The following is a 24,180-nucleotide window of genomic DNA, read 5'->3' as shown; positions in this document are numbered from 1 at the left end:
TTTGTGTTTAACATTGGGCCTTAAACTCCAGATGAATTAATTTTAGTGAATGGCATAAGGTAGGAGTCTATTATTTTTAATTGCTAAGTAACTGTCCTATTCCTATAAAAGGGTTAGTCCACCAGTTTGAAGTATCTTTATCACATACGTAAGGGTCTGTTTCTGATCTCCAGTTCCTTTGAGTCCATAGTACCACACAATTTTACTTGAAATCTTCCACAACTATCCCCCACAATTTTACTTGAAATCTTTCCAAATCTACCACACAGTTTTACTTGAAGACTTCACCAAGACTTCACAGGGGGTACAGTCTCATTTAACAACCTGTTATCTACAGCTGTGAAATCTCAGCCTTCCCTCTAGTATTCTCAAGGTCTGGGCAAGAGCCTCTAGCCCTTGGACTCAGGTGTGGGGCAGGCGAATGCTAATTTGCAGTGATTGAATTCACACGTCCTTACTCCCCTTCGGCCTTTATTCCCAACAGAAACCAAGCTGGACATCAGTAGCCTGAATGCTATTTATTGAAAAGAGCAGGGAAGAGGGAGTACAGGTACCCCAGGGATGGAATGGAACAAAACAAGCAGTACGAGTCTGCCTCCGGCTCAGCAGATTCTCCTGTTGCCCCACTGGGCCATCTTGTTGTTGATAGGCATCTTAAGGAAACGGTCAGACTGCATGTAGGTAGCTATTTTCTCCAAAGCCTGAAGGGAAAGCACACCAAATCTTATAAAGACTCTAACCCAGGCCAAAAGACCCATTTCAAAACAGTAGCACTCGCATGCTGCCTGACTCCACCCCCATGTCCCTCATCCCCACCACTTCTTATAGACAGTGCCTTCAAGATATAGAAGTCAGGGCCTTCCCAAGACCTAAAGGTTTAGAGGTGTCCAACCACTGATCCCTTTAGGCAAAAGTTGTTAGGCAAGAATATACAACAACAGGGTCCCTCGAGGGCCCAGGGCAGCCTGTGTTTTTTAAGAGAAAGGTGCAAGGGGCATCACCTCAAAACGGCACATGAAAGCCTTCAGATTCGGAAATTCATCCAGGCACTTGGGCTCAAACATACGGTTCTGATCTAAGACATCATAGGTGAGGAAATCCACAAAGGTGAGCTACAGGGACAATAAGATCATCAAGTCTGGGGGGGCTCATTATACCTGCAGAGACAGAAAAGGATCCCCTCCCTTTCCTTTCCTGTCTTCTACCTTTTCCCCCGCAAACCATGAGTATTTCCCCAGGAACAAGGAGAACTGTTTCAGTTGTCCAGGTAGCTGTTCCAAGTACCGAGGCTTCAGCTTTTCCTGGGGGAGAAGTAAAAGCAAAAGATCCATCATCTCCATGGATCAGGGCATGGGCCAGTGATGGACACTTAGCAGCCCTTTCTCCAGGTGCTTTCCTCTCCATGCTTTCAGGGTGACGTGGTAGATGGAAAGGAGGGATGTGGAAAGAAGGGCCAACACGACTTACATGACAAACAACCCCTCCAGAAATAAGAGTTCTGTTTCTTACTCTGACAGACTTGGTGGGAAGGCAGCAGCAGGAGAATGGGGCACATTTAACCCTTGAGAGTTCCTAAAGGCTCCTTTTCTAGATGGCTTCCTGTTCAGGAAACTCACGTGGTCAGGGTTGTAGCAGATTTGTGCCAGCTGCATGCGAAAATCCATTATCTGGTTCTCCATGATGTCCACTCGAATCCTTTCCTCTTCAGTGTCACCGCCTATAGGCCAGATGACAGGAAATCACCCTTGGCCTTACCCATTCCCAGGGGAGCAACCCTCACATCACCAGCCCTACCCCACTCACACATATTGTGCTTGCGGGCGATGTAGCGCAAGATGGCATTGCTCTGGGTGAGCCTGTTCTTACCATCCAAGAGATAGGGCAGCTGGAAAGAAAAGGAGAGGCCAAATGAGCAACCTGACTCTCTCTTGCCTCCCTGCCTCTCTCTCCTGGGAAAGAAGGCTTGCAGGGAAGAGTACAGTAGAGAGAAAATGCTGTGTTTGGAGAAAGAAGAAAGAAAGTAAAAGGCAGCAACTGAGTCTACACTTGATTCTAGACAGGGGTGCTTTACTGTGTGTGTTTTTGTGTATGGGCATGTGCATGCTATGCACTTTTTCTCCGAATAAGGCTTTTAAATGCATAAAGCAAATTACACATATTACATAATTTATATAACATTAAAAGAACAAAATTGTAAGAGTAATATGTGCCTATGAATGCATTAAATAACAGATGTAATTTCTATCATACTTTCAAAGTATGGTAAGTGTAAATAATATTTATTTATAATATTTGCAGCACATGTAATACAAAAATACCCAGTCACAGGCTTGGCTAATAATCAAAGTCACATTGCCTACATTCACAACAGAAGGAACTGTTAACTCTCAGCTAGTGGTTAGTAGAAATGCAAATGTAATTTTTTCTTCATCCAAGTATAAGGACCCCCTGCATTCTATCGAAAGGAAGAGCCCTTATTTTACAAACCACTAGAGTAGAGAGGAAAGGAGCAAGGATATAGCTGAAGGCCTTCCCTTCTGCCCCCTCTTCTCCTAAAACCACCTACGTTAGGAAAGTCCAGGTCTAGTTTGAATTTCACATCCAGCCACTGGCTCTTATCATAGTCAGGAGCTGTAAGAGAAAGAATGAAGTGGGATCCAACCAGCTTAAAATCCCCCTGAGGAGCGTGGAAAGATTTAGGGACACACCCTAATTCCAATTCCTCACAAGCCTGCTAAGTCGTCTCAGTGTGGCCGACTTTTTGTGATCCTGTGGACTCTAGCCTGCCAGGCTCCTCTGTTCATGGGATTCTCCAGGCAAGAATCTCCAGGCAAGAACTGGAGTGGGTTGCCATGCCCTCGTCCAGGGGATCTTCCTGACCCAGGGATCAAACCCCCATCTCATGTCTTCTGCATTGTCAGGCGGGTTCTTTAGCGCCACCTGGGAAGCCCAATACCTCACATACCCAGACCCCAAAAGCTTAGCCATTACCATCAGTGTTAAGGCAGAGCTGGGCTATGGCACGAGGAGAATTCCCAGCTCTCTCCCCACACTAAACACAGCAGAGAGCTCCCAGGTGACTGGTGGCAGAAGTCCCACCCGACCTTGGCGTGATGCCACCCTCTGGGCTCAAGAAGGCAGGAACAGTTGGAAGACCTGCTCGGCTCAGCGCGGCGTCGCACTGGCACCTACTTAAGCATTACCTTCCCCGCACGTGTATCTCTTCTCTTCATAGGATGTATCCGTGAACTCCAGGAGCATGCGGATGGCGTGCGCCAGCTGATGGGTCCAGGGAGAAGGGTGGGGGTGGGGGAAAGCTTTCGGTCAGCAACTGCGCAGTTCCCTGCCCCCAAGCCCCAACATCCTCCACCCCTCACCCGCCAACGTCCCTGCCAGGGCTGCCGAGACGCCGCATCCCGCCGGGATGGGGTGGTTAAGCAGCTCCCGAGACCTACCCAGGGCTGGCTTACTGCCCTCAGCCCCTCTCCCCCAGGCCAGCGTCTCCAATGGCGGGGCAGGGGGTCGGTCTCCGCGGCCCCGGAGCTCGCAGGGGGCCGGCCGCGCACCGTTGCGCAGCGCGGCGTAGGAGGTTTGGCCTCGGAGACCGCCAAGAGGACCCCTTACCACCTCCGCGTCAGTCTCCCAGACCGCCCGGCTTAGCCGCTGAGACCGCACTCACCCCGCGAATGTCCCAGTAACCTAGAACCATTGACTTCGACGAAGCCATGTCGAAATCGCCCCTGTGCCTTCGCGCACTGGTAGTAGATGGCTACCGGGAGGCGCTTTATAGCCGACGTAGGTAGGGGGTGCCAACGTGCGCGCCCTGACTCCGCCCCCACCGCCATCTCCCCCGCCCCCTCCCCACCCTCCCAGTGTCCGCTTGGGCGCCTGCCCGCGCGACTTCTGCAGTTCCTGGCGTTGGGGGAGGATACTCCCGAGGCTAGACCTGTGAGGAGAACGGCCGGGCCCTGTGATTGAGTCTCTCTACCTTCCGCACGTAAAGCCGCACTCTGTTTAATAGTTCAGTTAGAGTGGGATGGGGCTGGGCCCTATCAGTCCAGGCCATGAGGACCCTGTTACCCTAGTTGCCATAAATATTTATCTAGTGGAGATGGGAGGTTTGGGGGAAAGTGGGCAAGCACCAGGAGTCGACAGAGGCTGACCATCAGGGAATCGGTCTCTTTGGCGTGTGCATAGAATGTGGATGGCGAGGAGTTCTGAGCTGCTGGGTAGGTGCCTGGCCTGGCCTCTGCAGCACAAACACTTATAACACAGAGTCCCTAAACCCCTTAGGCCAGGCGTGGGAAAACACATTTCCCCCTAGTTTGGGTGTAGCAAAGATGAAACTTTTAAAAAAGACAGTTCACTAAAAGAAGAAAGGAAAAAAGTACAAATGCATTGGGACAGATGAATTTATAATGTTTGGATTTCTCCTCCTAAAATAACAGACCAGTCACAAATTAACTTGGGATGTAAGACTAATGCTTATTGAAAACCTATGATATGCTAGTCAATAGCCTAGGTATTTCATGTATGCTAGCTAATTTATTCCAATTTAAGCTTCACAACAACTTTGTGAAGTAGCTGTTACACCAATTTTATAGAAGAGTAGCGTGGCGTGGAGAGGTAGGGTGAGTTTCCTTTCTAATTTCAAGTGTCCGTGGGTGGCCTAGAATTCAAAACTAGGTCTGTGTAATAGCCCGACTTGTGCTAGATCCTCTGCACTTGGATATCCAAACAGTCTCACCTCATCTCAGTCTTTGCTGGGAAATCTGGGGAGCCCTGGGTTAAAATACTTTTTTACCTGGTTCTGGAAGTTTTCCCTGTTTCTAGGACTTCTTCAGCTCCATGAAGCCCCAGAAGACAATGTGTCAATATCGCTTCTCCTCATTCCCCTAAATTAACTTTTCCGGTTAACTTTTGCTCTGGACAGTCAAACCTTAAGGGTCTCACCTTTGTTCTATTTTGTGAGGAAAAGTATTTGCTTTCTTATTCAGTGTTACCAGCTAGGAGAGATGATTTTCTGAGGCCAGGAACTTGAGGGAATGAGATAGGCAGTCAAAAAATAGGATATTTTGGCAGTGTTAGGGTCATGGACAGATTCAACTGAGTGACTATAAGATCTTTTCTTCTTTTTTTATTGCAGCATAACTGCTTTACAATGTTGTGTTAGTTTCTGCTGTAAAACAAGGTGAGTCAACTCTGTGTACATAGATCCCCTCTGTCTTGGGCCTCCCTCCCATCCCACCCCCATCCCACCCCTCTGGGTCATCACTGAGCACCGAGCTGAGCTCCCTGTGTTACGCAGCAGCTTCCCACTACTGTCTGTTTTACACATGAGAGTGTACATATGTCAGTGCTACTCTCTCAGTTCGTCCTACCCCCTCCTCCCCCACTGTGTCCGCAAGTCCATTCTCTACATCTGTGTCTCTATCTGTGCCCTGTAAATAGGCTCATTAGTACCATTTTTCTAGATTCCATATATATACATTAATGTATGATATTTGTTTTTCTTTGTATGACAGACTCTAGGCGCATCCACCTCACTACAACTGTCTCAGTTTTGTTCCTTTTTATGACTGAGTTATAGTCCTTTGTATCTATGTACCACAACTTCTTTATCCATTCACCTGTTGATGGACATCTAGGGTGCTTCCATGTTCTGGCTATTGTAATAAGGGAACGTCTTAAGGACTCTTAAGGGGCCCTTAATCCATATGTATATCAAACCTTATCTGCAGGCTAACTGAATGATAGTAGAACCTCTGTTATATAAGGAGGGGAGTCTTGTGACTGTTCTGAGATTAAAGAAGGCTATGTATCCTAAATATTAGAAGCCACAGATAGTTTAGACTCTTCACCTAACATTTGAGAGAAAAAAGAGAGCCAGAGAGTGAAATGACTTGCGCTGAGTTCACATAGCCAGTCCAATGTTCCCTATGTTCCACCACTAAAGAGGCAAGCTGGGGACGGGGGCTCAAAATTAGCTCACTGCAACAGGAAGTGACAGAAGTACTAAAAGAGGAAGTTGCCAAGTAGAGCCTGGACATGCTTTTTAGTGTGACTTTGCATCATCAGCCAGTGTGGCTGATCAAAACCTGCAATTGCCAGCCTCAGTACTCCTTGCTCTGATGTTCTGCCCTCACCTGTACTGGGTGTCTTGGAACATACCAGGAGAAATGTACACAGGTGGATAAAGATGTCGAGTATAGCCTTATTTTCAAATTTATTTAGAAATTAAGGACAGTTGGGCCATAATCATCGAATTCTGACTCTGCTCCAGTGAATTCCCACTCATAGTCTGGCCCAGTGATGGATGTAGGGCTGCTGCTGTTTCATGCCCTGTGTCCCAGCTCTTCCTGATTCTCTGCCTTTGGCCTCCACCAGGGCCAGAGGAAGCTGCAAGAGAGGCACACGACAAGCTTGAGGATACCTTTATTGGGGAGGAGAGGGTCTAAACAGAGTCCTGACAAATCTAAGCATAAATGCTCTAAGCTCAGGAGAGAGATGCAATAAATAGGTGGCAACTGGGGAGACCTCTCCACACAGCGAGAAGGGGCACGGTTTGTCTCGGCCTCTGGTCTTGTTCATCCTCTTTGCTGTGTGAGCTGGGGTGTGGGGTTTGCTGCAACCTGGGGGCTTGGAAGAGGAATTCTCAGGGCTCTAAAGAGTATCAGATCCGCCATCTTGCTTGTGAGAAAGTCTTGGTCTTGGAGGTGTCTGAATTGCTGCCTAAGGGCTTATCTGAGGAAAGAAAAGGTGGAGGTGAGGCCAGTGCCAGATAAGGGACCCCAGAGCTCATGCCAGCAGTCAGTTAGGAGCTGCAAGGTGTGCCTGTCACATGAAGTCAAGCCCCTGGGGGACCGTCCTGTACCAGACCTGCCACAGTGAGTGCTGCCCCAGGGTCGGGTGCGCTGGCTTGCCCACCTGGCACTCTCATGCTCACTCAGGGAGCAACCCATATTTCCAGCAGGGCTTGGGACCCTTGCGTGTCCTCACCCCCAGCATCCTTCTGACAGCCTCCAGCCGTGCCAGGACCCGGGGGGCGTCCTGTGGACACAGCATCTGTAGCTCTCCAGGTCTCATGTGAAGCAGCTGGCTCCCCGTCATGGACCCAAGGGTCTTCACGGTGCTAGAAACAAAAATAGCAGAAACCGTCAGTGGTAGGGTGGAAGGACCCAGCCCTGGGTATCTGGGTGGAGAAGGGGCTGTTTGGGCTTGGAGGGCTGGGGTGACAGGAGAATTCACAGAAAGAGTGTCTGGAGGTCAGGGAGTGAGACAAACATACTGGCTTAAACCAACTCCATAAACTCCTGGGGTTGAAGGGACAAGTGCCCTGGAAGAGACACTTGTGCAGGGTGGGGGGGTCCACAAGTTATTGGCCCCCTTTACAGAGGTAAAGCTGTGGGACTTGGCACTCACACAGTGGAGAAGTTCTCTCCCTGTAACCAGGCTGTGACCTCCTCAGGCCTTGAGCTAAGTCGAAGCATCGGAGCCTAGAACCAGGGGAAGTGGGAGTCAGAAGCCATCTCATCTCAGAGCCACCCACAGCCCCTCTCATCAGGGTCCCTTCCCTGGGCTTTCATCAAACCATGTGTTTCACTCCATGGTTTGCTTGTCCGACAAGCATAAGGCTTGTTCTCTGCTCTGGCCCCACAATAAACTCGGCAGACAGTAAGCACGTGATAATACTGATTCAGTTGAACTAGGGCCATCTCCTCCACTTGTCAAAGAATCCTCCCTGCCCCCACCTCCGATTCAGGCTTTATAGCTTCTGAAGTCTAGGCATGCTAGTACCCGAGTGGGTGACTCGCTCTGACTCCTGCTGGCTCCCGACTCTAGGGGCTCCAGGATGTTGCTGGGGATATAGCCACTCTGTCCCCTTGCATTCTTCACCAGCCACCACCGCTTGCTCTGGTCCAGAACCTGCCAGGGAGTCACCAGGTCAGTGCGAGCCTCTCTCCAGTCAGCCTTCCCCTCCCCCACCGGACTTTCTCTCTCGGGGCCCTGCCCAACCTTCCCTCACCTTCTCCAGGCCAATCCCTCCACCCCCCATGCTCCCAGTAGCTCCCATCAACCACCAACCACTGCCTCCTTTTCTCAGCTCAAGTCCATGCCTCACCTCCAGTACCTCTCCCTGGACCACTGTCAGTTCCTGTGGGTTCCTAGCTTCAAACTCATAGAGGACTTGCATTTTCAGGGCTGGCTTGACAGATCCGGGTCTGGAGGGTACAGGGCTGGGGCCATGGTTGTGTGTCTCCTCTTGAGCAAACTGCGAGGTGCTCCTTAACCTAGGGCTTTCCCCCCTAGCCCCCCAGAGACAGAGTCAGGATGGCTGGAGAGTGGGGCCTCAGAGATCCGGCCCCTGTCTCATCCCCAGATCTCTCCTGTTTGGAGTCTAGCAATGGCTTTTGGGGTTTCCACAGAGCTTGAGGGCAGGTCACTGTTAGATGGGCTTGGGGTATGGGTTTCTATAGGCAAAAGAGATCTAGATGTTGCTGATTTCTCAAGACTTTTCCGGCAGTGGAGTCTTCTGTATCTGAGCACTCCTTTGAGCACTTTATACTCAATCTCTGAGAAATCAGCTATGTGTGGGGAGTACTGAAAGAAGAGGGATTGGAACCTAGGAAGGTAAAAAACTGCTTTTTCACCCAAAGTAGGGGAGAGATGTGCTTGTACATGTCTGACTAAAAGAGAGCCTAGAGGTCAGTGAGGTGTAGAATCTGCAGATCCACAGGATCAGCCCAGTCCTTCCCTCCCCAGAACCACACGGTCCTGACAAAGCCCAGGGCATACCGGATGGAAGTAGCGTCTTGGTATCTTGAGAGCGCCTGTAGGGGCAGAACAAAGTGAGAGCAGGACGTCAGCTGCATGGTGGTAGAGAGCAGGGGTGCGAGACCACAGACCCATCTGCACACAGCTGCCTCATACCCCCTCACCTGTCTGCTTTCCACACAGAACCCACCTACCACTTAGGTGTCACGTGACCATGGCTGGACTGAGATGGTGGAAACTAGCTAGAGTCTAGGGCTTTGATTTGGGCTCTGTGCTAAGCTCCCCTTACCTGGTAGGAAGTTTCTGGAAGCTGCCAACCATCATAGAATGTGGGTTGGTAGGGCGGGGGCTCGCTGCCTGTCCAGTTGGCCCTAGGGAAAGAACAAGGCTGAGTCCACTCTGTGCCAGACTGTGGGATGTGGAGAAGGTGGAGATGACAGCACCTGGCCTGGGGGATCTTCTAGGTAATGGAGAAAGTGGCCCATGTGCACAGATGAAAGGCCCCAGGACACCCACATAGGAGCGAACAGCTAAGCATGTACAAATCCCACGGTGCGGGTATCTGTGGGTCAGCCTCACCTCTGCCCGTGAAAGTGCAGACACCCTAAGAGATGAATACTTTAACTCACTGTTGGGGGGTTTGAATGAAAGTGGCAGAACTGCAGTGTTAGGGCTGGAAGACATTCTTGGGGTCTAACCTATTTCAGTTCCCCAGCACCAGATCTTTCTTTCTAGCTGGTTCGTGTGTGGACCTCCCCCTTGTGATCACCACAGAGCACTCTGGCTGGCTCTAGGGTGGGGGCTGGTACCTGCCTCTCAGCCTGCATCCTCACCCATTGCCCAGGACGCCAGAGGAGCAGCACTGCCTGTGGCCTCCAGGCTGGCTCTGCTTGCCTGCCTGGGGAACGTGGAGTCCCTCCTGGAGGAAGTCTCTCCCTGCCTCCCAGAGACAGATGTGAATGCTGCTTCTTTGCGCTGTGCACACACATTCTGAATTGCACATGATTCTCACTTATCTGTATTTCTTACTATGTTGATCTCCTTGATAGCTGTCTCCAGAGTATAGTGCACAAGGGACAGAAGAGGCAGTAAAGTGAGTCACTCAGTCATTCCCAACTCTTTGAGACCCTATAGACTGACTGTGTAGTCCATGGAATTTCCAGGCCAGAATACTGGAGTGGGTAGCCTTTCCCTTCTCCAGGGGATCTTCCCAACCCAGGGATTGAACCCAGGTCTCCCAAATTGCAGGTGGATTCTTTACCAGCTGAGCCAAAAGGGAACCCCTAATAAATATTTATTCAATGGGGACAAATTATTCCCTCTTTTGAATCTTTTTTATTGGCTCCTTTTCTTTCTTTCTTTCCTTTTTTGATGTGGACCCTTTAAAAAACCTTTATTGAATTTGTTATAATATTGCTTCTGTTTTGTATTTTGATTTTTTGACCGGGAGGCAAGTGGGATCTTAGCTTCTGGACCAGGGATAGAACTCTCTCCTCAGTGCATCAGAAGGTGAAGTCTTAACCACTAGACTGCAAGGGAAGTCCCCATTAGCTCCTTTTCTTTGCCTTAAAAACATGCTCAAGTCTTCCCTTGACTCTGTTACTATGCTTTTTAAGATGCCATCCTATTACCTTCAGTTTAATTCAGTCGCTCAGTTGTGTCCGACTCTTTGCGACTCCATGAATCGCAGCACACCAGGCCTCCCTGTCCATCACCAACTCCTGGAGTCTACCCAAACCTATGTCCATCAAGTTGGTGATGCCATCCAGCCGTCTCATCCTCTGTCATCCCCTTCTCCTCCTGCCCCCAGTCCTTCCCAGCATTAGGGTCTTTTCCAATGAGTCAACTCTTCACACGAGGTGGCCAAAGTATTGGAGTTTCAGCTTCAGCATCAGTCCTTCCAATGAACACCCAGGACTGATCTCCTTTAGAATGGATTGGTTGGATCTTCTTGCAGTCCAAGGGACTCTCAAGAGTCTTCTCTAACACCACAGTTCAAAAGTATCAATTATTTGGCACTCAGCTTTCTTCACAGTCCAACTCTCACATCCATACATGACCACTGGAAAAACCACAGCCTTGACTAGACGGACCTTTGTTGGCAAAGTAATGTCTCTGCTTTTAAATATGCTATCCAGGTTGGTCATAACTTTCTTTCCAAGGAGTAAGCATCTTTTAATTTCACGGCTGCAATCACCATCTGCAGTGATTTTGGAGCACAAAAAAATAAAGCCTGACACTGTTTCCACTGTTTCCCCATCTATTTCCCATGAAGTGATGGGACCAGATGCCATGATCTTAGTTTTCCTAATGTTGGGCTTTAAGTCAACTTTTTCACTTTCCTCCTTCACTTTCATCAAGGGGCTTTTTAGTTCCTCTTCACTTTCTGCCATCAGGGTGGTATCGTCTGCATATCTGAGGTTATTGGTATTTCTCCCAGCAATCTTGATTCCAGCTTGTGCTTCTTCCAGCCCAGCGTTTCTCATGATGTACTCTGCATAGAAGTTAAATAAGCAGGGTGACAATATACAGCCTTGACGTACTCCCTTTTCCTATTTGGAACCAGTCTGTTGTTCCATGTCCAGTTCTAACTGTTGCTTCCTGACCTGCATACCGGTTTCTCAAGAGGCAGGTCAGGTGGTCTGGTATTCCCATCTCTTTCAGGATTTTCCACAGTTTATTGTGATCCACACAGTCAAAGGCTTTGGCATAGTCAATAAAGCAGAAATAGATGTTTTTCTGGAACTCTCTTGCTTTTTCAGTGATCCAGCGGATGTTGGCAATTTGATCTCTGGTTCCTCTGCATTTTCTAAAACCAGCTTGACCATCTGGAAGTTCACAGTTCATCTTTATCAAATTTTTTGAGGATGTGTCCATATGCCCTGCCTACATTTTCTTACCTCTGGATCTTTCTTTATTCCTTACCTCATGACTTTTACCTCTGCCATTACTCTGTTGAAACTAGTTCTTCTAAAGCCCTGATTATTTCTGATTGCCAAATCCAAATGGCCCTGTGTGATCTGTATCCTTCTATTCTATTACCACAGAATTTAGTGTCATTTGTAGTTTTGGGCCAGTTTGCTTCAAGAGAAATAGTTTGAATAAAATTGCCTGCAATTTAACTCTTTTGAAGGTTTTTACATCTCTTTTGTTAATTCTGTTCTCTGTGTTTTTGTCTTTCATTTCATTCATTCATTCATTTTTGGTTGTTTTAAGAAAAGAGAAAACATTTCAGGGTACACCTGACTTTAATCTTATATTTAAAATGATAAGCAGAAACAGAAAGTAGAATAGAGGTTACCAGGGGCTGGGGAAAGAAGGGAATGGGTAAAGAGTTTTGTTTGGTTGTTTAATGGGTATAGAGTTCCCATTTGGGATGTTGAAAAAGTTCTGGAAATGAATAAGGGTGATGGTTGCTCAATATTGTTAATGTACTTTATGGCATTGACTTACACACTTAAAAATAGTTAAAATAAATTTTATCCTATGTATATTCTACCACAATAAAATAAATAGGTTATATTATGTTATATTTTATGTCTTTAGATGAAATGGACACAGAAGTCCTTTAATGGGGCTGAACTGAAAAACGAAACAAAACTGCTCGTTAGGCAAAAAGATTCCTAGAACCATTGGCTTTTCCCCCAGTTGATTTCTCTTTCTAAAACCCTGTTCTGTCTTGGTTTTCATGCTTCTGCTTTTTTGTTTCTCCGTTTAACTCTCTGGAATTTCTCTTTGCCTCCTTTACCTCCTTACCCCTGTTTCTTTCTGCCATCTCAAAGTTTTCCCAGGCCCGTCTCTCGTGGGGAGAGCAGGCCATGCTTGTTAAAGGGAGCTCTGCTCACTTTACTGCAGTGCTTACCTCCAGGGGGTCCCAACTATCCCTTCTGTACTGACTGTTCTCAAACCCTCGTAGCCAGGTCAGACTTCTCCTTGCAGGGCCAGGCCACCCAGTCTCTGCAGACACCTCAGCTCAGGGTATCCAAACAGATTTCACATCCCACCCCCACCCCACCTGCTCCCATCAGCTTGGCCTTGCTGCCCAACTGCCCCTGTCACCATTCCACCCACATGAAATATCTCTTCTCTTAGCTCCTCTGCCAGTTGGTTGCAAATTTTATTGATGTTACATTTGCAGCATCTCTTACGTCAGTAATTGTTAAAATCTGGGCTGCACTGAGACAAAGTTTTCACTTCGTCCTTGACAAAAATGAGAAAAACTTTAGAAGAAGGTTGCCAGTGCTCCTTTCTTGGGAAGAATTGTTCTATTTTCTGAGATAATGCTTTTCTGCAATGGTGGGTGATGGTAAGTGTCTTGGTGTTTTTTTTTTTCCATTGTGTTTAGCCTAATTAAAAGTTGGGAACTCCAGGTAGATTTCCCTGATTTGTTTTAAGATATTTCATAGAGTAGAGGTTACCAGGAGCTGGGGAGTGGAGGAATGGGTATAGTTTTAACCGGTATACAATTCATTTTAAGATACAACATAGAGCTTGTCACCTCCTGCCCTACACCCCCATGTTGCTTGCCTCTGATTCATTCAGGCCTTATTGTCACTTACTGGCTGGTGGTCCAGGCTGTCCCCAGCCCTTTCCAGAGGTTATTCTCTGATGGGCTTAGACAGGACTGCAGCAGCTCGATGGCCTTGGTGGTGAGGAGGGGTGAGATCACTCGGGCTGCTAGGCCAGATTCAGGGCACTGGGTCTGGATCTGGGGAAGGATGAAAAGTGTCAGGAAGCCTGGGCTTCTTCGGGGGCAGGAGTGGGAAAGGGCTTGGGGTCCCTGGCTTCCTACTTTGCCCCAGGCCTGCTCTTTTCTGCCCTCACTGGTGTCCTTGGCTCCAACCCCAGCACACCTAGTCTGCTGAGAGGTACTTGCTGGGCAGAGTAGGGTAGTGTCTTGGGGTCAAGGAAGAGGGTGTGCTGGGGGTGAGCAAGGAGCAGACCCGTACCTCCCTCTGCCCCCTCCCTCCCACCCTGACCAGTCTCATCTTAACTTCAGCACGTCCCTCTGTACCACCACCCTCTTCCCCCCTACCCCCACCACCCCTGCCCTGACTCACGGACTCCAGAATTTTGAAGATGATGTGTACAAACTCAGGGGCACTTGTATCCTGCAACCTGGTGGCCAGCCTTCCCTGAGGACACAGGGTGAAGCCTGTCACCAGCCTTCCTCCCACCCCACCTTCACCAGGACCCCAGGGCCCCATAACTGTTCTGGGCCTTGGTGGGGAGCCTGGCATTCTCCCAAAGTAACCAAGAGTGGGGAGGGACGGTTCCAGGAGGAGAAGCTGGAGCAGCATAGGATGTTCATGGAGAGAAGAGGGAACAGGATTGCTGGCGGGGGAGAGGGGAGGGAGAGGAGGGGATTGTTGAGGTGGGGGAAGGGAAGGAAGGGGCAAGAAGAGCTGGGAAACTTGTGGGGAGTCACGTACCAGGAGGTTGAAGCTGTACTTGATCTTCTGGAAGCAGTCGATGTAATGTTCCTCTGTTATCTCTATAGCAAGAAGGGGGTAGATGGCGAGTCATATATCATGCCAAGACTTCCCCCCCTCCCCCAAACCCCAACTCCTCTCCCCTGGCCCTTCGCACTCACCTCCCTTATTCTTTTTATTTTTCTTCCTGTGATTCTTCTTCTTACGACTAGTCTTTGACTGGGCCTCGTCCAGCTTCCCCACAAACATCTCGATGTCCCTTAGGACATGGTCCAGCACCTCCTGGACCCCAAACAACCCCTGGCTGAGTGGGCAGTTAGACCCGCCCTGGAACTCCCAACCCTGCCCCCCTCCACCACAAGCCTGAGCCTCAGGCCCAGCCCAGGGCCTGACCAAGCCTCTGTGTCCCCTCTCAGGCCAGGCCCTGCCTTGGTCGACCTGGGACCTGGCTCCTTGAGGTGACGGAGACAACTGGTGTCCTCCCTTTGGCTAGACAGCAAAAGCCTCAACAAGCCCAAGACAGTCTGCAGTTACCTTATCCCATTTTGGGTCCTCAGGGGATGGGGACCTCCTTGAAGGAGACAGCAAGAAGGTGCTTGACTCTCGGACGCTGGTGCGGAATGGCAGGGGCCTCGGAGATGATGGTGGGGTGTCTGCAGAGGAAGAGGACCATGGCCCAGAACTTCTTTGATGGGGACCTTTCCTCCCACTGGCCCCCACTCCCAAACTTACCATGCTCTGGGCCCATCAAGTAGTGCTGTTTGGGAGGGGGTCCCCACTCCAGAGGAGGCGCCGGCTCCTTAGGGAGCGGCCTTTCCAGAGGAGGCCCCCTCCACCGGTCCTGGTCTGAGCGAAGGGCTCCAAACTGGGGCCTGTGAAGGGCATGACAGGGCCACAGCTTTGACTGGGTTCTTGGGGCAGAGGCTCTGCCCACACTTCTGCCCCAGGACCCAGGGGTACCACTGCCCCTCTCCAGGAGCCCCACCAGCCCTGCCCCCTGATCTCCATCCAAACCCTTCCCTGACTCTCCCCTGCGTCATCGGCCTGCCCTCCGGGACCAGTTGGTCCCACGTCAGTCTCTGAGGATAGTCTCCAGTGGCCCCTGGGCCCAGCACCAGTCCCTTCCCCAGGCCCTTTTGCACCCTGCTTCCAGCCTCACCACTCCCCAGGTCAATGTCTGTGTTATTGGGCCACAGGCCCCTGAGCTCCCCCAGGTGTGCGGCAGAGTCTAGCCCACCCAGACCTGAGCTCCAGGGTTCTGCAGGTGGGCTGGGGCAGAGGCTGCCTACCTTTGCTCTAGCTCCTCCTCCAGAGCTTTCTCCAGGCTGGTCTTCAGTCGCTCTGCCTGGAGGAACCAGCAGTCAGACAGGCTTGGGGGATGGGGGAGGGGAGGGGTAAGGTAGGGGGTGGTGATGGTTATTAGATCTCACCCCCACTTCCTGGCACTGGAAAAGCAGAGTGCTAGTGCCTCGCAGGCCCGAATCCTGCACGGTGATGGACAGGACAGAGTTGTAGGAGCCAGTGTTGAGTGCCACGTCCATGACCTTGATGCTGTCCAGGCGGTAGGACTCTAGCTCCTCCTGGGCCGAGCAGAGAGGCTGGCTGTGAGGTCGCTGAGAGCCCGACAGGCCCCTAGCAGCTCCTGACCTGGGTTGCTCCGCCCTTCCAATGGCCTGGGATGGGGTGTCCTTTTCCCTGACCCCTGTGCCTCTATCTCCTGTTTCTTCCTAGTCCTGGGCATGTATTGGGGGGGGGGGGAGGGGTGGCTGCCGTGTGGGGCATGGTGGATGGTGTTCACGACCCAGGGCTTGCTTTCCCACAGCCCAGGTTAGCTATGACCCCTGGCAGGGAATGGTGGGAGGCTGACCTTGGTCTCGATGTCCAGCAGTTGGAGCCAGCCATCCCTGACCTGCAGGAGCAAGTCCTGGCTCCACACCCGGCCCTGAGCGTCCATCTCCTGCAGCTTCTGCAGAACATCCTTGGGCTCTTGGACTCTCTGTGTCCCCAGCTTACATGTCATCAGGTGCTGAGGGGACAGGAGGAGATGGGCTGGGAGAAGGTTTGGAGAGGGGGCTCACAGGTGGGGATGGAAAGGGCTGGGGGTGGGGGAAGGGCAGCAGAGGGGGAAGACATGTCCCTGGCCTCCTCACTGGCGAGGCCCCAGGCAATCCCCATAAAGCAGTCTTCAAGAGACAATATGAGGGCTGGAGGCAGTCAGGCTAGGATGGGGCTCCCAAGGTGGGGACTGATGGGCTGTAGGAGGGGATTTAGAACTCTGGAAGAAGAACAGTCATCGCCTGTAACAGTCTGCTGCTGCTAAGTCGCTTCAGTCGTGTCCGACTCTGATCAGCCCACCAGGCTCCCCCATCCTTGCGATCCTCCAGGCAAGAACACTGGAGTGACTTGCCATTTCCTTCTCCATCTGTAACAGTCTAGATGGTGGTAAATATAGGGAAGGGGCGTGGGCTTCAGCTATCCAACAAATAAGTCTCAACTTCTCCAGGTAGGATATAGGATGCTCAAATTCTGTCCCCTACTTTTCTTTGCTCTCTTTGAGAATCACCCACCCAGCCTGGTCCATCTCTTCCCTGACCTAGCCTTCCTGTCTCCGTGCCTTTGCTCATGCTGCTCCCCACGCCCAGAATGCATGTCCCACTTCTGATAATCCATTAACTCCCAGTCTCTCAGGAATAAGTCAAGCCCACCACCCTTCTCCCTGATTATTTCTCCAGGGAGAAATATCACTCTAGGTCCACACTGACCTCAGTCTCCACTTAGGCCCTTGTCCCCTGCTAGTCTGATCACAAAGGCGGGGTTTTGCTGTTATTCTCCCTCCTCAAGGATACCCTTCGCTTCTACCATCCTTGTTCAAAAGTCACAGTCCTGCCCCTTGTGCTCCCCTCCAGGTCCTCGCTGGGAGGATGCCATCTGCCTCCTGCCCCTTGACCCCACTGCCCTGCCCTGTCCTCTGCATAGCTCCCAGCTCTTCTTCAAGTTCACTCGGCCAGCATACTCAGGAGCCCTGATATCATGAGCAAATGCCCTGGCACCCTGGGCACGCCTCCCCTGCTCTTGCCTCCTAGACCTAAACAAAGCTAGTTCCCAATCCTCATTCACTCCATGAAGCCCAGGGATCTTAGTCCCAACTCATCTGACTTGGGGAAGCCTGACTTCTTCCAGACGGTTGCTCCAGCATCCCTCCCTGCCTTTTTTTCCGGGTGAGTGCTAAATCTACTGCTGCCCGGGGGTGGTTTCTACCCAGACCCTCAGCCTGATGCAGTGTCTGCTCTTCCCTGCCACGCCCTTCCAGCCTGAGCTGTCACGTGGTGTCAACAGCTGTCCTGGCAACTAGATCTGGCAGTGCCAGTGTCGTTCTCCCAGGCAGTGCCTGAGCCTCCACTTCCAGGCTCCAAGCCCCGCACAGGGAGCTCAAGCCCAGATGGCTCCCCTCTCAGATAGTGGCCCTTTCAAGTCCCTGCACAAGGACCGCTGGCTGACCTCACACATTCTGTCCTTCAGCTGTACCAGATCCTGGGCAAAGAGCAGTTTCTTGGGGCAGGGGATAAGCCGAGAGACAGGAAGGGGTGGGATCGAGTGGTGGCAGGTGACTCCCGGCCCATCCCTTTGCTACTTGGGGATGGGATGCCCACTGGCTTAGCTTCCCCTGCCCACGCCCAGCTGCCCCGTCCTCCCCTGCGCTTAGCAAATGCTCAGGTAGGCTTGCTGGACCCGAGCCCACCTGCTCTGGCTGGGTCAGGCCGTTGGCTTCTGTGGCAGACTTATCTCAGATATCTGCTTTTTGTCAGGGTCGGGGGCACATAGAAGAACTTGGCTTCAGTCAGGAAATTGTATGGGGCCCTAGGGTTACTCACCTCCACTCTGTGCTGCAGGTGGGTGGGCTCTAAGGCGATATTCTGCAGGTACTCCTTCCGGTGCACTGCCGTGGCAGGAAGCAAGGGGGTGAGGGCAGAAGAAGGAGTTGAGACAGGCACAACTATCGGAGGCGGTCAGTGTGGGGAGGGAGAGACTGGAGGCAGGGGGTTCAGGGAACCCAGAGGGAGAGAAGGGGACCACTTACAGTAAATGGCTCTGCTGCTTGGCCGGGACATGCTGATGCTGCTGAGATGACTCCCTAAAGCCCAAACTGAGCAGAAGAGACAGCGATCAGAGCTGGGGAGAGGGATGAGCAGGCAGAGCTGGGTGGGAGAGCCGCTGTCGCAGCCCATCCCTGACCTGGGTCTGGGGCTCAGACCACGGGTCTTTCTGGATGTGTCTCCAGTTGTTTCCTCTGAAGGAGCTCTCCATCCTGGCTGGGCCTCGGAGGCCCCCAGGCAGGCTCTCAACTTCCCATTATTTGGCCAATAATGCTTATCCTGATGGCCCCAGGGAAGCTGTGTGGACAGGCACCTGGGACCAGATCCCATCCTGGGCCCGAGTGTGAAAGGTTCTGGATGGGTGTGCCTGGCTTCTGGACGGGAGGCATGAGGGTCAGCAGCCTTCCCTGTCACAGCAAGCCTCTTGTCCAAGCCTGTTTCAACTCTGCAAATTGGGAGGAGGCCTGTGTTGGCTCTTATGCTGGGGAGCCACTCAGGAGGGGTGTACGTGTGTGTGTATGCACACACATATGTTTGCATGTTTATGATGGAGCTCTGTAGGATGTGTTAGTGACTTGCACTTCCCTAAATGTCTTACTAAAACTGCTGTCTTTGCCTTTCCATACTCTGAACCCTCTGCCCAGAGCCCCTCCCCACCCAACCTTGTAAATTCCAGCTCAAGGAAATAGATGTTTTTTCCAAAGAAGACATACAGATGCCCAACAGGCACATAAAAAGATGTTTAACATCACTAATTCTTAGAGAAATGCAAGTCAAAAATCACAAGAAGCTATCATCTCACACCTGTCAGAATGGCTATTATCAAAAAGGCAAGAAATAAAAAATGTTGGTAAAAAAGAAAAGGGAATCTTTGTGCACTGTTGATAAGTAAAATGTAATGTAAAATGGTGCAGCTTCTGTGTAAAATAGTATGGAGACTCCTCAAGAAACTAAGAATAGAATAATCATATGATCTAGCAATCCCACTTCTGGTTATTTATCTAAAGAATATGAAAACATTCACTGAAAAAGATATCCACACCCCTATAGTCATCATGGGGTCTTCCCAGGGGGAGCATTGGTAAAGAATCTACTGGCCGGTGCAGGAGTCCCAAGGGATGAGGGTGGATCTCTGGGTGGGGAAGATCCCCTGGAGAAGGAAATGGCAACCCAGTCCAGCATTCTTGCCTGGAGAATCCCATGGACAGAGGAGCCTGGGGGGCTACAATCTGTGGGGTCCCAAAGAGCTGGTTGTGACCAAGCACACTCACAGGCATGTTCATCCTGGCCTTTACAAAAGCCAAAATATGGAAACAACTTACGTGCCCATCCACATGCAAATGGATAAGGAAGATGTAGTACATACAAAGGAATATTAGTCAGCCATAAAAAGGTGAAATCTTGTCATTTGCAATAGCATGCATGGACCTTGAGGGTGTTATGCTAAATGAAGTAAGACAGAAGAAGACAGACAAATATTGTATGACTCCACACTTAGGTAGAATATAAGAAACAAACAAAACAAACGAATAGACCAAACCAAATGAAAATAGAGATAACAGATATAGAGAACAGGGTAGAGGTTACCACAGGGGAAGGGGCAGGAGGGAAGGTGAAATGGGTTAAGGGGATCAACTGTGTGATGACGGATAAAGTAAATTTTGATGGTGAGCATGTTATAGTGTGTACAGAATTAGAAATATAATGTTGTACACATGAAACTTATATAGTGTTATAAACCAAGGTTAATGCAATAAAAAAATAAGTTAAAATAAATATATTACAGTTTAAGGATCACCTCCTCATTGAAGCCCTCCTTGATCACCCCACTCAACCCTGCCCATCTTCCTAATGCCACACCTAGTCTTATAAGTTCCTCTCTAACAACAGTACCACCCCAGTTAGTGCTGTGAGCCTAGAGTCAAGTGCCTTATGAACTTTATGTCATTTAATTTTCGCTACCATCATTTATGCTTCCCTGGTGGCTTAGGTAAAGAATCTGCCTGCAATGTGGGAGACCTGGGTTTGATCCCTGGGTTGGGAAGATCTTCTGGAGGAGGGCATGGCAACCCACTCTAGTATTCTTGCCTGGAGAATCCCCATGGACAGAGGAGCCTGACTGGCTACAGTCCATGGGGTTGCAAAGAGTCAGACGTGACTGAGCAACTAAGTATAGCACCGCACAGCACCATCACTTATACTTCCTTGATCCTATGTGCTGAGTGCTGTTCTACAGATGTTACACCCAACAACTCATTTAATCCTCAATACAACCTTGCTGGGTGGGTACTGTTATTACCCCTTTGACCAGATGAGGATGATATGGTGATTCAAAGAGGATAACAGGTCTGAGATCACAAGTAAATATTTTATAGAGAATGAACTCAGCTGGGCCTGACTACAAGCTCCATGCTTTAACTGTTTATGTATGTGCCTCTGTCACTGGGCTGTGCCCTCCTGAGAGTGGACTTATGTTGCCCCTGCTGTTCCCCCAGTGCCTTCCTAGCATGGAGGGAGTCTAGAATACACACATACATTGAAATGGAATGGAGGTAATTGAGATGCGTGGGGGTGTGGTGGGAGTTAGCTGAGTGTGTGGGTCAAGGGTATGTGTTAGTTTAATGATGTGTGTATGCATCATGGATAGGTGTCAGTTCTGCAGGTGTCCTTGCATTTCCGTGATGCATCTGAGTTGTACAGAAACCCTGGAATATCCTGGGCAAAGTATCAGAGAGCAGCCCACGCCCCTGTAACTAGGACTGCTATGAAAATAGCAGAAGATCTGATAAGATGACTCAGTGTTGGGGAAGTGAGTTTCTAGTAAACAAGGGATTGTGTATGGGTCTGTGTTTTCCACGTTTGGGAGGATCCCTTTCCTCTCCAAGGGTAAAGGGTTCTAAAAGCCTGCTCCCCCTCTCCCCAGCTGCACCCCACAGGCTGCAACACTTCCTGCTTCTAGATCTAGAAGATAAAGAAGAGAAAATGAACTTCGTTTCTGTTAGCACCCCTCCATACCTGCCAGCCCCTTCACAGAGGATGGTCCCTGTGGGTTTTATTGCAGCAAAACAGAAATGAGTGAACAGCCTGTGGCACATACCAGCCAAACAGCCCTACAAGAGTTAAACAATCTTGGTTATTCTTTAGCTGTTACTAGTAACAAACACTTGTAGCTGGACTTGGACTTCACAAAGCTGATTACTCTCTGACTCCATATAGATTATACTCAGCACCTGGCATTCTTCTCCCCCTCCACTCTCTTGTAGCATTCTGCATTTCAGAAAGAAGGTCACAGGCTGATAACTTCAGGAACACAAGACCCAGTTGCTGAGTTGCCCGATGACAACTGTGGCTGTTTTGAAATGTTGCAAAAGAAAAAGAAAACGCAAGACCTTCAAGAGGATATAAAACCTCTCCCTATTCCCGAGAAAGGGGGGCATAGTTCTTGAGACGCTAGCCTGCTGTGTTTCCCTTGTGCCTGGCAAAAATAATAAAGCTATTCTTTTCTACTTCCTCCAAACTCTGTCTCCCTATTTCTATTTGACATCGGTAGACAGGGAGCCAGGATTTTGGCAACAATCTCTCTTGGCAGGTCCAAGCAACATCTACTGCTCCACATCACAACAACGAGGTGGAGTAGGGCTGGGGGATGAAAGGTAGGGGGTGGAGGAATGGGGTCTGACTTTGGTCTGTCTTGCCTTCTGGGAGGGGGGTGGGTCTGTGGCAGCCCAGTTTCCCCGTTTATCCCCCACGTTTAGGGAATGGAGCAGGGAAGAAGTTCATGTCTGCATCATGAGCCCTGGAGAGAAGCAGCCCAGAGATGCTGCTGGAGTCCTGCCTACCTCCCTCTCTGCTCCCTGGCCTGCTAGCCTTCAGCCGAGTCCCAAGCCCTCCTTAGGGCCGCCACATTGAGAATGGGCTGGAGACCCTGGCCTAGGAAGCCACTGAGCTGTCCCCACTATGTCGGGACCTCCTGAGGCTTGGCTGGGCCCTGATCTTCCAGAGGGCCAGGCCCTTACCTGGGCTCCAGTGAGACCTGGAGGCTGGTGCCCCCGAAGGGGCAAGTGTCTGAGCTGGTGGCCTGGTGCTGGCGGTGGGAAGATGGTGGCTTCTTTGCTAGTGGCGCAGTCCCGGGCAGGGGCCCTGTGGTCAGGTGAGCCCTGAAGCAGGCCGGTCTTATGGTGCGGAGGTCAGGAGGCAGCCACACCTGTGCTCTTTGGACTCTTGGCGGGTGGGGCGGCCTCCAAGGCTACCAACTGCCCAGTGCCAGAGCCCAGGCCTGTGGCCACGCCTGCGCCGACAGGTGTCCCTAGCTTAGACAGAGCCCCTTGCTTCTGGGCTTCCTGCTTGACTTGCCTCTGCCGTTAGCGTGCAGCCCCCTCTTCCCCCTGCCTGTGGGTGCCTCCCCTGAGGCCCCAGGTCAGCCTCAGGCACTGGGGCAGGGAGCAGGAGCGGGCATCCCGGGCACAGGTGGCGGAGGTGGACCCAGGCTTGGGGGCGGTGTGGGCTGGCATGTGTGCCTGGGTGTGCTGCCCATGGGGGTGTGCAGTCATGGGTACCCAAGTGGTCCCTGTGAGCAGGATGTGGGGCTCACAAGAGTTGATGGGGGCTGGGAGCTGGGACCCTATGGGCATTAGGTGGAGGACTGAGATTTCTTCCCAGCAGGGCCCACCTCATCCTGCCTTTTCTTTCCCCTCTGGCCCAGCAGGGAGCCCTTCCCTCATCATTCTTGCTCTTCCACGCTTTCCTCCCCACCTGACCCCATGCCCTTAGACTCCTGGTTGAGCCTGGGCAGCTTCAACAGAGATGGGAAACTCAGACGCCCCTCCGTCCCTGGTTGTGATCCAGTCCTCGTGCTTCATGATATTTAAAAGCCTTCCTTGGCATCCAGGCTGCCTGCCCTCTGGGGGCTCACAGTCTAACAAGGGAGGTAGGACAGAAACAGGGAGTGAAGCAGGAGGGGAGAATCAGTCAGTCAGTTCAGTCACTCCGTCATATCTGACTCTTTGTGACCACATGGACTGCAGCACGCCAGGCTTCCCTGTCCTCACCAACTCCCGGAGCTTACTCAAACTCATGTCCATTGAATCGGTGATGCCATCCAACCATCTCATCCTCTGTCATCTCCTTCTCCTCCTGCCTTCAATCTTTCCCAGTATCAGGGTCTTTTCCAATGAGTCAGTTCTTCACATTAGGTGGCCAAAGTTTTGGAGCTTCAGCATCAGTCCTTCCAGTGAATTTTCAGGACTGATGTCCTTAGGATGGACTGGTTGGATCTCCTTGCAGTCCAAGGGACTCTTAAGAGTCTTCTCCCACCATGGTTCAAAAGCATCAATTCTTTGGTGCTCAGCTTTCTTTATAGTCCAACTCTCACATCCATACATGACTCCTGGAAAAACCATAGCTTTGACTGGACAGACCTTTGTCGGCAAAGTAATGTCTCTGCTTTTTAATATGCTATCTAGATTGGTCATGGCTTTTCTTCCAAGGAGAAAGCGTCTTTTAATTTCATGACTGCAGTCACCATCTGCAGTGATTTTGGAGCCCAAGAAAATAGTCTCTCACTGTTTTCATTGTTTCCCCATGTATTTGCCATGAAGTGATGGGACTGGATGCCATGATCTTTGTTTTCTGAATGTTGAGTTTTAAGCCAACTTTTTTTCACTCTCCTCTTTCACTTTCATCAAGAGGCTCTTTGTTCTTCTTTGCTTTCTGCCATAAGGGTAGTGTCATCTGCATATCTGAGGTTATTGATATTTCTTCTGGCAATCTTGAGTCCAGCTTGTGCTTCTTCTAGCCCAGCGTTTCCCATGATGTACTCTGCATATAAGTTAACTGAGCAGGGTGACAATATACAGCCTTGATGTACTCCTTTCCCGATT

At 50.5% G+C, this 24,180-nt stretch overlaps 2 protein-coding genes and 1 long non-coding RNA gene across 6 annotated transcripts; 1 reads left to right on the top strand and 2 right to left on the bottom strand.

Moving 5' to 3' along the window:
* Positions 1-503: 503 nt before the first annotated feature.
* Positions 504-3,820, bottom strand: GSTM3 (glutathione S-transferase mu 3). The gene is made up of 8 exons (XM_043877976.1): positions 3,680-3,820; positions 3,204-3,279; positions 2,567-2,631; positions 1,804-1,885; positions 1,617-1,717; positions 1,206-1,301; positions 1,002-1,112; positions 504-701 (listed from the first exon to the last, which is right to left on the bottom strand). The coding sequence occupies exons 1-8, from the start codon at positions 3,725-3,727 to the stop codon at positions 603-605; spliced, it is 678 nt and encodes a 225-aa protein (XP_043733911.1). The 5' UTR covers positions 3,728-3,820; the 3' UTR covers positions 504-602.
* A 50-nt stretch (positions 3,821-3,870) lies between these two features.
* LOC122677746 lies at positions 3,871-21,812 on the top strand. Of its 2 annotated transcripts, none has more exons than XR_006335900.1 (4): positions 3,871-3,997; positions 5,147-5,191; positions 12,914-13,081; positions 21,565-21,812. It is a non-coding gene; the product is annotated as an uncharacterized LOC122677746 (long non-coding RNA). The 2 variants fall into 2 exon arrangements; XR_006335899.1 differs by having other exon boundaries at positions 3,918-4,229.
* EPS8L3 (EPS8 like 3) lies at positions 6,418-22,475 on the bottom strand. 3 transcript variants are annotated; one of them, XM_043877974.1, is made up of 20 exons: positions 22,318-22,471; positions 21,317-21,411; positions 18,286-18,351; positions 18,080-18,144; positions 16,075-16,233; positions 15,638-15,787; positions 15,497-15,552; positions 14,940-15,079; positions 14,742-14,860; positions 14,369-14,489; positions 14,208-14,269; positions 13,836-13,910; positions 13,335-13,483; positions 9,065-9,146; positions 8,797-8,831; positions 8,123-8,297; positions 7,798-7,926; positions 7,423-7,496; positions 7,000-7,132; positions 6,418-6,744 (listed from the first exon to the last, which is right to left on the bottom strand). In XM_043877974.1, exons 3-20 carry the CDS (start codon positions 18,314-18,316, stop codon positions 6,733-6,735), a joined length of 1,767 nt encoding a protein of 588 aa, XP_043733909.1. In that variant the 5' UTR covers positions 18,317-18,351; positions 21,317-21,411; positions 22,318-22,471; the 3' UTR covers positions 6,418-6,732. The 3 variants fall into 3 exon arrangements, with proteins under 3 accessions (XP_043733909.1, XP_043733908.1, XP_043733910.1); XM_043877973.1 differs by lacking the exon at positions 21,317-21,411 and having other exon boundaries at positions 22,318-22,475; XM_043877975.1 differs by lacking the exon at positions 21,317-21,411 and having other exon boundaries at positions 18,286-18,377; positions 22,318-22,468.
* Between the last annotated feature and the right edge of the window lie 1,705 nt (positions 22,476-24,180).

Source organism: Cervus elaphus, chromosome 20 (genome assembly GCF_910594005.1).
Source record: "Cervus elaphus chromosome 20, mCerEla1.1, whole genome shotgun sequence".
Classification (NCBI taxonomy): domain Eukaryota; kingdom Metazoa; phylum Chordata; class Mammalia; order Artiodactyla; family Cervidae; genus Cervus; species Cervus elaphus.
The sequence above is the reverse complement of the archived record's forward strand: the minus strand, read 5'-3'. Positions and strand labels throughout refer to the sequence as shown.

Bases quoted from the DNA above. Each gene is read 5' to 3' on its own strand.
- GSTM3 (XM_043877976.1), bottom strand. From the start codon at position 3,727: ATGGCTTCGTCGAAGTCAATGGTTCTAGGTTACTGGGACATTCGCGGG. The intron at 2,632-3,203 runs GTAATGCTTAAG...TTTCTCTTACAG, and splicing joins GAGATACACGTGCGGGGAAG to CTCCTGACTATGATAAGAGC. The intron at 1,302-1,616 runs GTGAGTTTCCTG...CTTCTCCCCCAG, and splicing joins TCTGCTACAACCCTGACCAC to GAAAAGCTGAAGCCTCGGTA.
- EPS8L3 (XM_043877973.1), bottom strand. From the start codon at position 18,316: ATGTCCCGGCCAAGCAGCAGAGCCATTTACT. The intron at 15,553-15,637 runs GTGAGATCTAAT...TGGTTCCTCCAG, and splicing joins TCCAGTGCCAGGAAGTGGGG to GCAGAGCGACTGAAGACCAG. The intron at 13,911-14,207 runs GTACGTGACTCC...CTGTGTCCTCAG, and splicing joins AGTACAGCTTCAACCTCCTG to GGAAGGCTGGCCACCAGGTT.